Raw genomic sequence first — 16,162 nt, 5'->3', positions numbered from 1 at the left:
TTTATATAAGCTATATAGATACATATCCCCAACTTTAATGCTGTCATTTCTGAATGTTGTATAATTTGACAACTGCCACATTTATACAGAAATTTTGATATGACCATGCAACAGTGCTACCAGTTTTTAGTTGTCAACTTTTAGAGTTTCTAAGAATCATAAATCTGAAGTAGAACTGGAACTTGCAACAAAATATTTAGGGTACATTATGCCAGCCAGAATACTAAGGAATTTGTTTCAAGTCTTTAGCTAAGTTTTGACCATATTGTTCTCAGTAATCTTCTACCTCTTAAACTTTTACATTTTCCAAACAAACTATAATTTTGAATTGTTCATACTGAGATCTTGTTTTCAAGTATGCGTGGGACCATTTTTATTACATATGTAGTTTTGCTCTTATTTTGCTACAGGTTTCTTAGCATCCCCTATATTTCTAGCTCATATATGCAGTGCTTATACTTAACTGTTCAAATAAACTATTTTGATGTGACCTTCTAGTCGCATCAGATTATTTTCCATTCTCATAGCAATGCAGCTTACAGAAAATCAAACATAAATGACATTACAAGGCCACTTACTATGTACTTATATACTTTTCAAACTCCCATTAAGTCCAAACTGGCAACATAGAACATTTTCAATTCAATGCTCCATAGCTGATGGATGATGGGAATTACACAGGTATCAAGATTATGTTGGATATTCATGAGCTAGACCAGGGATCTCCAACCCCTGGCTGTGGACTGGATTCCTGGCCTGTTGGGGACTGGGCTGCACAAGTGATGGCGAGTGAAGCGTCATCTGCACATGCACGGGAGCTAGATTGCGCACAAAACCATTCCCCCTCCCCGGTCTGTAGAAAAATTGTCTTCCATGAAATTGGTCCCTGGTGCCAGAAAGGTTAGGGATCACTGAGCTAGACTGTTGCTCTTGTTATGTAAACTAATACATACTCAGAAGCTTGGTCAAATAAATGTGTGCATAAACCTAACATTCTTTAAAACCCCAATGTTACGTATTAACCAGTCTACTATATCCAAGATTAGTAGAAGGTTTAAACTGTGATTTCTTTGCTGCGAGTGTTACAATTGCAGCATATAATTTCAAGAGAGGGTGCCTTTAGTTTCTTTAGATGAAAACCATCAAATAAACTTGCTTTATATAAAAAAAGTTTATTATCCACAAGGAAGAGCAATAGGAAAAATTAAATTGTTTTCCACAATTTGTGTTCTTGAACAGAATCTACAGAGACATATTCAGCACCAAACTAAAAACAGAAAAAAGAAAGAAAATATAGTAAAAACAGCCATTGAATATAATCTATAAAGCAAACATTAAATATTGCACTTTGTTTAACATTTTGGACTTATCCCCTCTTTTTAATTGTTATTTTGAATACTGGACTATAGCTCAAATTCCAATATTATACAATGTCCAGACATTGACCAATATTTCTGAAGTCAGAGACAATAGTAATGCCGCCAAGAGTAATATTTTGTGAAAAAATTAGTGTTTGCAAATTTAAATCTCATAATATTGGTACATTGAAGTGCCAATTATTACAATATTGGTCAATCCTACTTCAATATAGAACCTTCTATCATACTGTGATAAATGTAATGCTATGCATAACAATTGTTCCCTCATTGATTAAAACAAAAAACAACAAAAAGCCCACCAAATGCCCTTTTATGCCTTTATGCCATTGAAATATATTTTAATCTTCTATGGAAGAGGGACATTCACAAAATTGTTTATGTATTTTTTGTTCCATCACTCAATTTTCTTATTATTCCATTATATGAAGTTTGCTTGCTAAAGGTCAAACTCATTTTAAAAAAAATCACTTAAAACGTGATTCATTTTATACTGTTCATTTTTCACCCTGTTAATATTCAAACATGAATTGTTGTCAATGTTTTCTTAAAGGCCACTTGTGCTCTAATCCTCAAGATAGGCTTTGCGATGAGCTGCACAAATTCAAAGCCTATCTATTGATAAAATCAATACTTGGCCAGCAATTCACCAACTCAATTCTTGCCACTTGAAAATTAGGTGTTTTGATAAAAAATGAGTTGAGTTTTCCAGAAGGTGACAGACTTTTAAAAAATTAAATATTTTAGCATTTGTGCTGAGATTCGACCCTAATCACTCAATAATCAATTCCTTGTAATGTGTTACCCACCCCCAAATTAAGCAAAGCGAACCTGCTAATTATATCAACTATTTTACTACTCAGTCACTTTCATTTTTAGTAGAGAATGTATTTGAAATAGCAGTCCCCAGAAAATATGTTCTAAAATATCTTAAAAGATATACTGCTCACTTGAGATGCCCTCCCTAATCTGACTAAAATTTCATTATAAATTTTTTACAAGTTTCTGGGCTAACTATATATAAAAATAAATTCACTTTCCTTACCCATCCCCCCTAGTTAAGAAACACCTCTGTGAGTAACTTTATAAATCATGTACAACTTTCCTCCTCAACTCTTGTTGATATGTTTGGTGCTATTGCCTAAATGGGTCTTCTAGGAATTTGGCCAAACTGTTAATTATGTTTCATGTTTTGGCTAGATAATAAGAAATGAGGATGTCTTCATACATGTATGTCCCTTTTCCAAGTCCTCCTTTTCAAAGAAAACAAAGTAACAAAAACAAAAGAGGGAAAAAGAACTCAACAGTGCAACATAAACACAAGTAGCATTTCAACATTTTGGCAAGTGATGAGTTCACCTGAGATTAAGTGATTTTAGGCAGTCTGTAACAAAATTCTTCTTTGCAGTAATAGTAGAAAGGCAACAAATGCTTAAAAAGGAATTAAGATACACACTCCTGACAAAAAATCCTATTGTTTTATTTTGTTACTTCTCGCCCCTCAAATCTGTTGCTTGTCTACTATAGTAGGCTGTGAAACATACAGCAAGGATTGGTTGAAGGCATTTGATGTTGGTAATAAATCCACAAGAGGATCCAAGCTGAAGAGGTGATGCATGGATCAGTCTTATTGGGACAATTCTGAGCATGTGCATATGCAGAAAAAGTCCAGACTATATTGTTTATCTAAATAAAAAAAGTCAGTGCATTTGTATCAAAGTTTTCAAAGCTTTTTTTTTTTTTGATCCTTGTTGTGCGGACCACAAACAAGTTATAAGAGGTTAACAGTCCAACATAAATGAGAAAAAAGCTGTAGTGACACTGAACTGCACAACAAAAGCATTGAGCATGTGCAAATTTTCAAATAAAAGAATGTTATCCCTCTTGCAACATGATAAGTATTTTGACACATGTGTAGGCTATTAAGGCTGCTCTTAGTATGTGCCAGTATAGAACAGAAAGAGAAAGCCCACATCTTCAAGCATGTGGAGCAGTCCTATGATGTTTGCTTGTAGACTCCAAAAGCATAATCACAGGATGTTTCGTTACTTCTCCTTTTCTTTTAGGCAAATAACTTCCTTTCAAAGCCTGTTTTCTATAGGACGTCTTTATCCTGACCACAGTTAAAATATAATTTAGACCCATCTCAACGTTTTTGAGAGACATTCTTTCAGCGAGAGGGGCAGGATGGCCTGTCATCTGAGGTCTGATCCGGATTTGGGTCAATCTAAGTGAAAGAGGAACAAAAAAGGAGACATCTTTAAAAACAAGGAAGACACTATAATACTTTTTATGGTTGGTTGCACAGACATTAAGACTAAATGATGTTGATGATTTAAATTTATATGCTGCCTGACTTTCAGCAATCCTTAATTTATTTCAAAATATTCAGAGTTCTTTTATTTTTTTAACTTATTTGTACTTTAGAACACAAAAACATTTTGCATTGTACAGAGCAAGCAGGGAAACAGTTGGGTAAAAGAGAATAGCAAATTTCAGTGCTTTGGGTCTAATATTAAGTGTCTTAATGCTGTAATTGCAACTTTTCCAAAGAACTTCCAAGTAATACCAAATACCATACTTTTATAGACAGTGGCAATGACATATCTTGGAATAAAATTAAATGAAATAATGCATATTTTTAAAGCAAAAAGAAACAAAATCATTTTTCCAATAAACCATATAGTAGGATTGTCTGTCAGGAAAAAAAAACCCAATCCAAAATAGATAGGAAATATGTTTAGTATGATCATTTTGAATAGTAAAATATTACCCAACTCTTTATCTCCTGCAGTTGCAACTTTAAAAAAAAATCCCAAATTATGTTTCAGTTTTTTAAAAAAGTGTCTTTTTATAACAAAAAAGATTTATTAAGATTTCTAGGTTGGTCAATACCTTCATTAGGGATCACTAGCATGGTATAATAAAGGTACTGTCCAACTGTCACTTTGGATTCTTCAATAAATGAGACATTAAAAATCCTAATTCTTAAGTAACCTGCACACATAATAGTATTTAAAATAGCATTTTGCATTCAATTACAATAAGAACTTAAAACAAGCATGAACCATTTATTTGCTTTTTTATCTACCAGGCCAGAAGTTGTAATAAACTTTAACGGGGCTTGGTATTTTATTAGTATATATTATATAATGATTAAATACAAAGAGTCCCTTGGTAATCAAAAACAGCCAAATCTTAAGTACACTTTTTTAGAAATAATTTCTATTGATTTAAATTATGTACTGTGTTTAATAAAAGTTGCAATTTCAGATAGAAGATAGGCATAAATCTAGCAAGGGGAAACAAGTATATAACTCACTGTTCAAGGACTATTTGAAATAGATAACATAAAGCTACCTCATATATAGATTGCATTAGCTCATTGTATGGGGCATATTTAAGAATAAAGAGAAAATACAACCTACTTAAAAATGGAATCCTGGAGCTTTAACTATTTGTTATCTCACCTCAGAATAAAGTGGAGGAGGCAGGAATCGGAACTCTTGGATGTAGGCGAATAATGGTCCTTGAAGTGCTCTTTCAAAGTCATCACAAGCAGTTACAGGTGCTAGACTAGATTGCCTTTGCTCCTCAGTGACCACTTCTGCATAGCTAGGAGGTGCTGAAGGGAAAATTACACGCAGTTCGAACTATGTTCTTATGCATGTCAGAACATATAACATGACAGGAATATTAAACTTTGTTTATATGATTTGTACAAGGCAGAGATAACAATAATTTTAACTGTTACCTGGCAGTTTTGGTAAGTAATAACTAGGTTATGATTTTAAAAAATCATTTTATAATAATATAACCATTTATAATTTAGAGGACTCTCCAAGAAGAAAACTACCTACAGATGTTGTTGAGTTCCCACATTGCCAAAACCCTTGTTTTGCATTACCACAGCTTACTGATTAAACCGTAACTGGCTGGTTTGCAAAAACCAAGTAATCAGAACCAACAAATCACTTGCCACAAATGCTGAGCCTTTGTCAAATCATCAATGTTAGGTAAGAAAAAACAATAAAATCAAGTTATACCAGGTTTGACCAGTTTTAGTGGCATTCATGATAAAAATCAATGCTGCAATGCCACTGAAGTTTTGTAAATGTTTTCTATAGTTGTACAACTTAACAGATAGATCTGAGACCTTGTTCTACCCTTCCCCCCCCAATCCCCAGAAAAGTCTGGGTTTTCACTCAGCTGGAATAATATTCTGGAATTATCTAATGAAAAAAATACTCTTTATGCAACATTATTATTTAGGACTCTATTAACTAGATACTACTAGAATAACAGGCCTATAGAAAATCACAAATAATATGGAATGTGTGGTTCAATTACCTTCTGGCCTTTCATGCAGACCAAGCCAATTCATATTCATGCTACACTGGCTGCTCACACTTGATGTTCTGCTGCCAAATGAGTGTAAAGGAATAGTACCAATGACAAGTGGTAAATTAAGAAACAAGTCCATTGCACCTGGAATATCCACATATACCTTGAAAAGAAATAACAAGAAATTACTCAAAGCTGAATCAAAACCTGTCATCTACTTTACACATATTGTCTTCTATGTTAAATATTAGAAGACTGAATTAAGTTCTTACCATTAGAGAATATTCTACACGAATTATGCTACAATCAAGGATGGATGGGGACACAGGTGGAATTTTTAACTGCTTGCCGTTCCAGGTTTCTGTCTTCCCTGATGACAAAGATTCCCCACGCAAGTTGGCAACCAACTGCTTTACTTCCTTCATTTTCCCTTTAGCATAGAATGCCTGTGTTTGATAAATGGCAGCCTTTGGCACTACCATTCGAGATGAGCAGTTTTCAATCTCTGCAAAGATCTGAATTGGTTCACCTTGAATGAAATCAAGAATAAGCACATCAAATGCAAATCATGTAACTTTTAAAATGTAAGCATTACTACACATTGATTATACTACTTTTAATAATTAAGGAAATACAAGAAGTGAAAGCAATGGCAGCACCCAATTAATGTAGGCTGACCCAAACACTAACCAGAAACAGATCTGGTAAATACATGGGACGCCATATGAAAATCCTAGGGCTACAGGCTGGCAAATTGAAAAAAAATTCTCCAGGAGATAATGAGCAAATATTTCTATACTGATCTAAGAAAAAATATGGACATTTTCATCGTCATCAGGAGCTCAATTTGAGTCTAAGACAACTCAATAACTTTCATGTGAATAATACAAATCCAACATGTGTACATTCATATTTTAATCACAAAAAACCCTGCACATCGCAAGGGATCCAAACTATACCATATGTATTTTTATAATCAGATAATCATAACATTTGATGTTAACATGCAAACCACCCATTAGTAAGCCACTGCATTTTGTTTACACCCCAGAAGAAACCAAATATTGATTTAAATTAATTAAATGAAAAAAATCATAAACCCTACTACATTCCTTAGAACTCACATTACATACCTGGGGTATAGCCCTTCCTTTCAATTTTGGCACTTAAGGATATTGGGCCTGAGGTACAAAACCAGCAACAGAGAGTCTTTTCTTTTGTGCCTGCTTGGGGTGACTGAAAGAAAAGAAAAAAACAGTAATTACATTTTTAGCTTATTGAAAATGAAGTAGTTTGAAGGGTGATTTTTAACATAACAAATTTCCTGTTATCAAAGTTTGGTTCCACTGTGATCTGAGTTGCTGATTCTATTACTGGATCCAAACCAGCAGCTATCAGCACAAGATGGACAACAAACCTGTCATCTGCCTTGCTATTATATCATTAACAGTACAATAAACAAAAAAGTCATTGTCTAGAAGTATCAACTTTCTATGGCCTTTCTTTTATGAATAAAAGCTAACAAACTAACCTATATAAGTAAAATGAACTTTGTCACTATTAATTCTACCATGGAACTGATTCAGGAAATTACTACTGAATTAGTAGTTTTTCAATCATTTAACTTTATCAAAAATCAATTATTAGAATTGAAATTCTAGTTTTCAATTATTTCAATTCTAGTTTTCAAGTTTCTGCAGTCAGGTAGTATACCAGCAACTGAAAAAAATTACCCTGCTCAACATCTGTCATCCCCAGATGGATCCTACAGAACCACTGTTATTCTATACAGATGGAAGAAAACTTAATAAATTAGTAGTCTGACTCAGAATAAGGAAGCTTCCTCTCTTATTGAATGTATTTGGCCTAACAGTTCAAATACAGATCAACTGCAGCATGATCCTAACTATATTTATTTGGGGCAAACTCCACTGATTTCAATAAGATCTGTTTTCAAGTAGGTAGATTTAGCAGTAGGGTCACTAAAAATCTCACAAATCAGGGTTTACAATCAGTTTGGCAATGTGGTTCAGCTAAAGGACTTCATTTTAAACAGGGCCAGATCTTATTCATATCTGCCCAGAAGAAAGTTCCTCAGTGCTAAATCAGGCTGTGCTACCTGAGAATAAGCTTCACTAAACTTAGTAAGGGCTTCTTATACAGAAAGAAACACAAGGATGGGCTGCCTGTATGCATTACCAGTCAAATAAAAATGTACTGAGCAAGTGGAACTTGACTTTGGACTAACATTGGGATCATATTTGTTACATAATGAAAGTACATCTCTTCGATTTACATTTTAAACAGTCAAGTTTAGGATCACAACTATATACCAGTTTAACTGATCTTGAATTGTCAGTTAATTTTTTATTGAATCTTTAGCTTCAAATTCCAAATATATTTCTTAAAGCTAAATTTCAATGGGACTTACTTCTTATAATCATAGACTTGTTCTGAAATACTTACATCATTTAATTGTAATGGGTCTCTTTTAAGCATTTGTTTTATATGAAGAGATGCCCCAAATGGTCCATATTCTTTAACACTATTTATTTAAGGTTGTTGTAGTCCCTGCTCTAAATCCATCAAAACTAGTAGCATTATCTAATAGTGGTTAGTAGTTCCAAAATACAATTTTTTCAAAATCATATATGAAATGGGCCTTATCTCAAACTTATACAATCCACAGAAATATTCCTGCTGATTGTGTTGGGTTTTAGACAAGGCCCTATATCTTCCCAAATATGATTTTTATCCAAAGTAAAAGAACCCTGTTTCAATGGACATTTTCTGCCTGTGTTTCATTTTCAAATATTTTTTTAAGAATAATGGTTTTTGATCAGATTGAAAGAATCTTAAATCCTTGATACATGAAAATAAGTATATTAAGATAACATACAGAATTATGATCATTTCTCCCCACTCGATATGTAAATTATCAGTAGTATAATAAAGAATAATGCACTGCAGTACAATTTTTTTAAAAAAAACATTGCTTTGCCAAGCTGCAAATTCTAAGGCAAAATTTGTTTCATAAATAGAACTGTCCCATATAGAAATACAGTTAATCTTTACTGGAACAGTTTAATATGTTAAAAACAAGCAGCTTAAAATTATTATTCAATATGCTACCATATTCTGGGTTATTACATTGCATATACTTTAAGTATTCCATTGATTTGATTATTGTTACTTATATATATATATCTATATATATAATTCAAGGGCCATGTGTGATGTTATTTTTTTAAAATGCTAACAAAGAATTAGTAATTCTGTCAATTCTTACCAGTAATGAAGGAGTGTTGATATCTATATGTTCAAAGACTGTAAATTCCTTCTTTAATTTTACTGGTAGAAGCCAAGGCCTGTGCAATTCTGCTTTCACCCAATAGCGCACACTGCCATGTCTGCCTTCAAATGAGGTAGCAAGTGGTCTGTTCAGGACACAAAGGTCAAAACTAAATAAATCTTTAGCTCTGTTGTTGCTTATCTTAAATATACAGTCAAAGTAATAATAAGTTGTACTGTACTGTTAATGCATCATAGTATATAATGAAATGTTTATTTTTAAGATTTTCATGTTAAATTTGTTTGGGAGAAATATCTCTGTAGTTAAACTGATTGCTGTATAGACCTATAAAATATGACCATATTTGTATCAGAATTGCACTGAAATATCCTACGAGGATACAACTGCCCAATACAATTTGGTTAATGCTGGAGGAATTACATTTTCACTCTAAGTCCCATTTGGCTGACTGGGAACTATTATTGAATTTAATGTGCCCCAGCTTGAATATATTGGAGATCCAAGTTAAGATATGTTAATTTTAGAAGAGATCACTTTTTAAATTTAGAAATAAGAAAACCATGAAATATAAAGCAGGTCCATAAATTGTGTTTGCAGACTTACTTCCCAAAGGTCTCAATTTATATATGAGAATTATTTAAATCAGGGACTATCTATTTAAAGATACTTTTGACTTTAAAGGCAACATGTATAAAAGTGTACAAAAGATATTCTTTTAATTTATGTAATGTCTGGCATTTCTTAATATTCCAGATCTGTGTCTTTCATTACAGACAAGAGAACAGTTTAGGTTTACAAAGTTATTTTACCTACTTCCTTTCTGTTAGTATTCTTAAAGGAAAGTTACTATGATGATCATTATAGAGAACTGCAGACTTTTTTATATTCTGGTCTTTACTGAGAATAAATATGTGCTTAGTCCAAAATAATTTATTTGTATTCCCTGGTACCTTCCATTAATGCATTTATGCAGTTCATCCTTTTATTTTCATAATTATGTTTAAAAACAAATATTATGAAATGATGGATTTTGTTTCCAATTATTTCCAAGCTAATGCAGAAACATATGAATAAATTCTGCTTACACTTAATTTAAAAGTATATATTTCTACAACTTCTAATTCAGTCTTAGTTGAGATATTTTCACTAAATATATTTGCTAGTGATTATTATAATCTTTAAATCAAATTCCACATAGTTTGTAAAATATTCTAGTTGGGGTAATTAAATTTTGTCACACTGCCCCTTTGGGGAAAAAAAAACCAGTAGGTAGCAATGCAGCCTGCAAATTCTACACAGGTTAGAGTGCTAGACACACTGCATAATTTTACAATGTGTGACAATCATGTATCATATTGCTAAAAGGTTTTCTATCTCATAACAATGTACTTCTTTAACAGAAGTCTTTTTCCTTCTTTCCCCATTCTGGCTTTCATTACAAATAATTATATATAATTATTAAATAACTCTATTTTAAAAATGTATTTCCATATCATTCTCATTGTATTTTTCTTTTCCAGTATATCAGTAATTTAAAATGCTTTTAGAATGTTTATAATGCATATGTGCTGAAATAAGGACATTTTTTTCTTGTTTTGACCTAACCAGCTCCTACAGCCATTGCCAACATTTAAATTTTCCATATCATCCATACTATTTTGTTCTGCTTTACATCTTTTTAAACAGGTATGTTCAATGGAAACAATCAGCAATATAGCCAGTTTTAATTGAACAGAAGCAATGCCAATGTCTCTAAAAGCCTAGTGAGCCTGTTTGAAAGTAAATATGTAATGACTGAATAAATAAAGCATGTTTTTAAAGTCATTACTGGTAGGAGAGTAGTTATCCTGATTTTTCATGATTTTGCCACTTTGAATCAAAGTAACCTCGTTTATTAGGACAATGTCCCTGCAGCATATTTTAGTGCAATCCATGTGACCATTGAAAAGGGTTTTTTTCCCCTCCATCTCATTTCTTTCTATAAGATGCTTTTTACAGATTTATTGCAGGGTGACCCAAAAGTCACAGCTGAGTATTACATATACTTACGTCTGTGGAAGCTCAAAGCTGAATGCATATTCATGCCGTCCTGAATGAATGATATGGAGGCCTTCTTCAGAATTATCATCATCTAGAAAGGAAACATTCAATATTCTAATTCACCTTTTAGTATTTTTCTATCATCCTATACACCTGTCACTGGTGCATCTGAAAATAGATATTTAACAGTACTACAGTTGGTAAATTCTACATAAATATCTGAGAAAATCGTTTTTTTTTTAGTTTGATTCTCACAAAGCAAAGAAGATCCAAGGTTCATTAAAAAAAACAACACTTCTTTCCGTCTTAGAATTCCTTAGCATTACCATTTATTTCCTTCTTGAAATCCAGACCCTATCCCACCCTCTGATAACAGTTTTTCTCAGGCCAGGGCTCAAATCCTATATAATGTAGTCCTAAAAGATTAGAAAATGTCCTAGCAGAAAACAGCAGCATTGGCAAGATCAGTAAATAACTTCTCCTGGGTTAACAGGAAAAAAAAAGAGCACTCCTGGTTAACAAGCCAGACACCACTGTTACTAATGTCCTGGAATTGAATTATTCAGGCAAAGAGTGAATGTGTGACAATGGGCTCCTCCTCTACGGTTTTATGAAGAGATGCTTTTTTGCCATTCTCAAAAATTATACATACAGGATTTGGCACTAATTTAAGTTTACAGATTTGGGCTGCGAAAATCTGGACCACCACGATTTCATTCACACCGGTATATAGCCACAGGCATCTTCAAAACCATCGTTTATTATACATTATTATTATTATTATTTTAAACCACCTATAAAGCTGCATAAAATCGTGTTTTTTTGACGTTTGTTTCACGCTGACTCTGTTCCCATTTATTATACTGAAAATTCCCCCCCCTCCCCTCGGCTTTCCTCCCTTTCCTTCTGCCAGCTCAGCAGTTTCCCTTAAGCTTTCGGAGTAGGAGCCGCCGCCGCCGCCGCCGAGCTGAGGTAAACAACTGCTGGGCTGTCAATCACAGACTAGTCTCGAGCAGGAGAGGACCGGCCTAAACCGGTGCGAGCAGCACCCCAGCCAGCCGCTCATATGCATACAGTATACATTGGTCGCCCGGCCAGCCTACTTGCTCAGCAGCTCCGCCTCTCCTGCTAGCTGGAGGCGTCATGAAGGACGGAGCAAAGGAAAAGGGAACTGCTCTGACATCTTCGCCTTCTGGGTTCCAGCGTTGGCATGGATTTGGGAAGACTGGTTTGGCCGTTTTGTGAAAAAAAAAAAACGCTATCAAAGACCGGAGGTTATTCGCCCCCTGGTAAATTACACAAAAACGTGAACTGGGGAGAAAAAGAAGGGTACCGAGGTTCATCTTTTTAAGCCTACTTCCATGTTTTGCTTTGGAATCTGAGCAGTTGATCCGGATCCCAGAGGGACTATTAAATAGGATGTAGGAATCCACATCTCTCTCCCCCCGCCGCCCCCCCACCCGCTTACTCGGCTCCAAAGTCACGATTCTGCGGAATGAGACTCGATCTGCCAATCTGTCTCCCATCTTAGGGAACAGGAAAAGAAACCTGGCAATTCTTAGGGCAAACTTAAGATATATCAGCGTTTCGGAAGCGATAGGCTTTAACGCCCTAAGTAGGACTCGCTGTTGACGACACAAGATTGTGGGTTCAGGATTGCGGAGTCAAAGCCCAAGCAAAAGTAGGGCATTTTTTCATTATTATTGCTGCGGTAAATGTATCAATAAACTCAAGCTTGCTTCTTGGTGAAATAAGATCTTTGCTATAATTTTGAAACCCACCCTCCAAATGCAAATCCTTTCCTACAGGCTCAGACGCATGGGATTCCCATCCAATTTTCAGCCAAAGTGAAACGACGTGGCACCAAGTTGCTTGCTGCACATCTATGCACGCATGCTTTTTCCAAAATTAAACCTCATCGTGCCGGCATGGAGGCGCGAGAGAATGAAATCTAGGCAGCCCTCCACTCAAGTGTTACCCACAAACTGAAGCCGCAACCCGCAGAGGTAGCTTCTGAGGAAGACATTACTCACTCCCAAGCATAGGCCAGGCTTTTACTGTGCTCAGCCAGTTTATTATACTGCTGCACGGATTGCACGCATACACCAACGGCAGCCTCGCGTGGCCGAGGACAAAGGACCGCCCTCCTCCACCAAAGCCATCCAGAATACACATTCCGACAGCACGCGCAACTCCACTCGCGTAGCAGCAGAAGCTCCGCGAACTAGAACCTCGGCTCTTAGTCCCGCCCCTCTTTACGGGCTCCCCACTTCCCAATCAAGAAGTGGCATTGCCTTAGCAACAGCCTAACAAACCTCCCCGGACCAATGACTGTAGGAGCGCTGGGCGTGGCTTCGGCGAGCACGCTAGGCTGCCGGGTTCTTTCCTGTCTGCTTTCTCAGCTAAGCCATCGGAACTCCCCCGCTCTGGGCCGGGGTCAGCCGTCGAAGCCGCTCGCTGTCGGGTTAGCGATGGAGTGAAGAACGAAGGAAAAGCGCCACTCCACAGACCGACAACTCGGCCGAGTAGCTCGATACACGTATGGGCTTGGCTCAAGGGTCCCGACCCAACGAAGCGTAGATCACCATCAAGTCTTTTGTTTCTTACAAAAAAAATACTGAATTGAACATCCACCCTTCTTTAATTGCCACCGAAGCAGGTGCAATCACAAGGGCATCTGACAAGCAACCCTAAACTTCTAATTCGTACTTTTCTCGGGAGCGCTGTACAAGTATTTGTGCAGTTCAGTGACTGGGAAGGGGGCACTTTCAAACCTATTAATGGGAGGGCTTGCCTTTTGCAAACCGCTGGATGAAAGCTTTATTTTATTCTTAAAAATCATTCGCAACGTAAATTTTGTCTTCTGTACCTTTCAGCTAAGCGCCCTCCTCACATCACTTACATTTGGAAGCAATTTCATAGAACTTCAAGATTTTTTTTAAAGCCCTATCATACTATCTAATTAAGGCGAATCCTCTAACCTCTATTTGCAGCAACACACACACATATATATATTATACACACACACACACACACATATATATATACATACATATATATAGATATATAGATATATATATATAAAAGACCAAGCCAAAATTACATAACCTGCTTTAACATTTTCTTGTGCTAGGAATTAAGTCATCGCCACCACCTGACGCGCCTAACCAATCTGCTGTGAGGAGCACCACCCCTCCCTTCTCCCCAGTACCGGTCCCAAACAGGATTGAACCGCTTTTAACAAAGGGTGGAAACTTCAGAAAAACAACCTTAGACTCCCCTATACTTCGACTGACACCATTTGAAACAATAGATTAACAATCTGGAGTCTTAATTTACCCTTCGATAAAGTATTTTCCCCTTGCCAATCTCTTTCCCTTTGCAAATTTCTTTGCGTTGGCACAGTCAGGTTCATACATCATAGAACTCCTGAACTTATAAAGGATGCCCTAATTCAATATGAGGGTCATGTAAGAGTGGGGTTCCCTTCCCCAAAATAGCTTTACCTACGCCTCGACGGCTGAAGCATTACAGAAGAATACGGCGGATTTACCAACTTTTCCAGCCTCTGTAGAAGGGAACACGGATCTACACGTGGGGTGCTGAAAGCAAGTGTCAAAATAAGCCGCAGGGGAGCCCTTTCTCTATCAACAATTTTCTGATCCTAAAAACATCACTGATCTGCTTGCAAGCTCTCAAAAGTGGATTAATAAATCAGTCTCCACAATTTTTTTGGTCATCAGATACTTAAGAACAAATCCCAACGTATATCTTTCCAAAATCAATTCATTAAAAAAACCCTACCAGCCCTCTTGATCTACATTGAAAGGATCTCTATAAAAAGAAAATGGGGATGGTGGTGGAAAAAAATCTTCATGGAAGCACTTTACAGCTGCACCACGATCTCGGGGTTCCTTCCTTAATATAACCTTGATGTTCTACCCAGCTCTTTATCAAGCTTAATTCTGAACTTCGATGCAGGAGAATAAATTCCCTTGCATTAAGGAGCTCCTTTTGAATAACTACGCTCACGATTAAACAGTAGACATTCTAAGGTTGTCAGAACTTCACCTTCAAGAATAATTTTAAAAAAATACTTACCTCTTTCATGCCCAATTAAGATATCCTTGTGATTGAAGTATTCTACTTCTTCGGTGTAATTCTGTGTGTAGGCAGTGTTGGAGCCAGCATTTCTAGATTCAGTCCAGCGTACTTTCGCATGTCCTCTTGCATGGATTTTAAGTGATCTGACTCTAATTTCTCCAGTCACTTCTAAATTCACCCTTCCTGAGACTGTATCCCCGCTAGAATAGACGGGGACATTGCTGTCATTAAGACAGTCAAAGCTTATTGTCAAACTCTTCACCTTCCCCAGCACCATGTTAGGTTTTTTTTTAATAATAAAAGTCTATAAAAATACACTATAAGAAAAAAAGGGGAAGGAAAGTTAAGATCTCATATAAAAATGCGATCTTCACTTGACACTGATCAGTTTCTCTGCTCTGCGAAAAAGGTTGCAGGCAGGATCAGTGTGATCTCTACGAGTACTTCATCGGGGATTTCTTCAAAAGTACCAGCATTAGATGCTGCTCGCAGCTGCCGCTCGCCAGCTCTGTGGTCTCTCTACAAAGACAAGTAGTCTGCCGCTGCCAGCTCATTTAAAGCTTTGTGGAAAACAACCACAGTGCGCATGCGTGGCGCTTTGCTTCTTTAGCGTAACAGGGCTGATGTCCTCCTAGTTGCTTGGAGGAAGGAAGATGATTCACAGCGTAGGTGCCTTGCCTTTTATAATGCTTAGCAAAGAATCGCAGTTTGCTCTAGTCTAGATTGTGAAAGCAATCACTGATCTAAGCACGATTGCCAGTCTGAACTCCAAACAGGTGGTAGTGTTAAAAACCTCAGCCTTGCCAAACTGGATGATGGGGAAAGGAAGAACGTAAAGGGACAAAATATCTTCTAAAGGCTCTTGTGAAATAGTTGGGGGACATTGTATCATGGTGCAGTGAGTATAACATTTGTAGTCGTCCCTCCCCCCCCCCCGTGACGATTTAACTAAGATTAACTGGAAAGCAACGACAGAATTGAATTT

At 36.2% G+C, this 16,162-nt stretch overlaps 1 protein-coding gene across 3 annotated transcripts; it reads right to left on the bottom strand.

Annotated features, from left to right (window-relative positions):
* Nucleotides 1–1,152: 1,152 nt before the first annotated feature.
* On the bottom strand, nt 1,153–15,684 carry ARRDC3 (arrestin domain containing 3). Of its 3 annotated transcripts, none has more exons than XR_014491198.1 (8): nt 15,175–15,684; nt 11,083–11,164; nt 9,010–9,157; nt 6,854–6,956; nt 5,993–6,249; nt 5,727–5,883; nt 4,847–5,036; nt 1,153–3,603 (listed from the first exon to the last, which is right to left on the bottom strand). XR_014491198.1 is itself a non-coding variant. In XM_083352577.1 (8 exons), the coding sequence occupies exons 1-8, from the start codon at nt 15,452–15,454 to the stop codon at nt 3,547–3,549; spliced, it is 1,239 nt and encodes a 412-aa protein (XP_083208703.1). In that variant the 5' UTR covers nt 15,455–15,684; the 3' UTR covers nt 1,153–3,546. The 3 variants fall into 3 exon arrangements, 2 of the variants coding, with proteins under 2 accessions (XP_083208703.1, XP_083208704.1); XM_083352577.1 differs by having other exon boundaries at nt 4,847–5,001; XM_083352578.1 differs by lacking the exons at nt 9,010–9,157; nt 15,175–15,684 and having other exon boundaries at nt 4,847–5,001; nt 11,083–11,934.
* Between the last annotated feature and the right edge of the window lie 478 nt (nt 15,685–16,162).

This window comes from Vipera ursinii (genome assembly GCF_947247035.1).
Source record: "Vipera ursinii genome assembly, chromosome: 2".
In the NCBI taxonomy this organism is placed as follows: Eukaryota; Metazoa; Chordata; class Lepidosauria; order Squamata; family Viperidae; genus Vipera; species Vipera ursinii.
This window is presented reverse-complemented; position numbering and strand designations above follow the sequence as displayed.

What these genes read in the sequence shown, in the direction of transcription:
- ARRDC3 (XM_083352577.1), bottom strand. Translation starts at nt 15,454, where the DNA reads ATGGTGCTGGGGAAGGTGAAGAGTTTGACAATAAGCTTTGACTGTCTT. An exon ending in CTTAATTGGGCATGAAAGAG is followed by an intron (nt 11,165 to 15,174) that starts GTAAGTATTTTT and finishes TTTCCTTTCTAG; the next exon opens with ATGATGATAATTCTGAAGAA. An exon ending in AGCTTTGAGCTTCCACAGAC is followed by an intron (nt 9,158 to 11,082) that starts GTAAGTATATGT and finishes TGTCCTGAACAG; the next exon opens with ACCACTTGCTACCTCATTTG.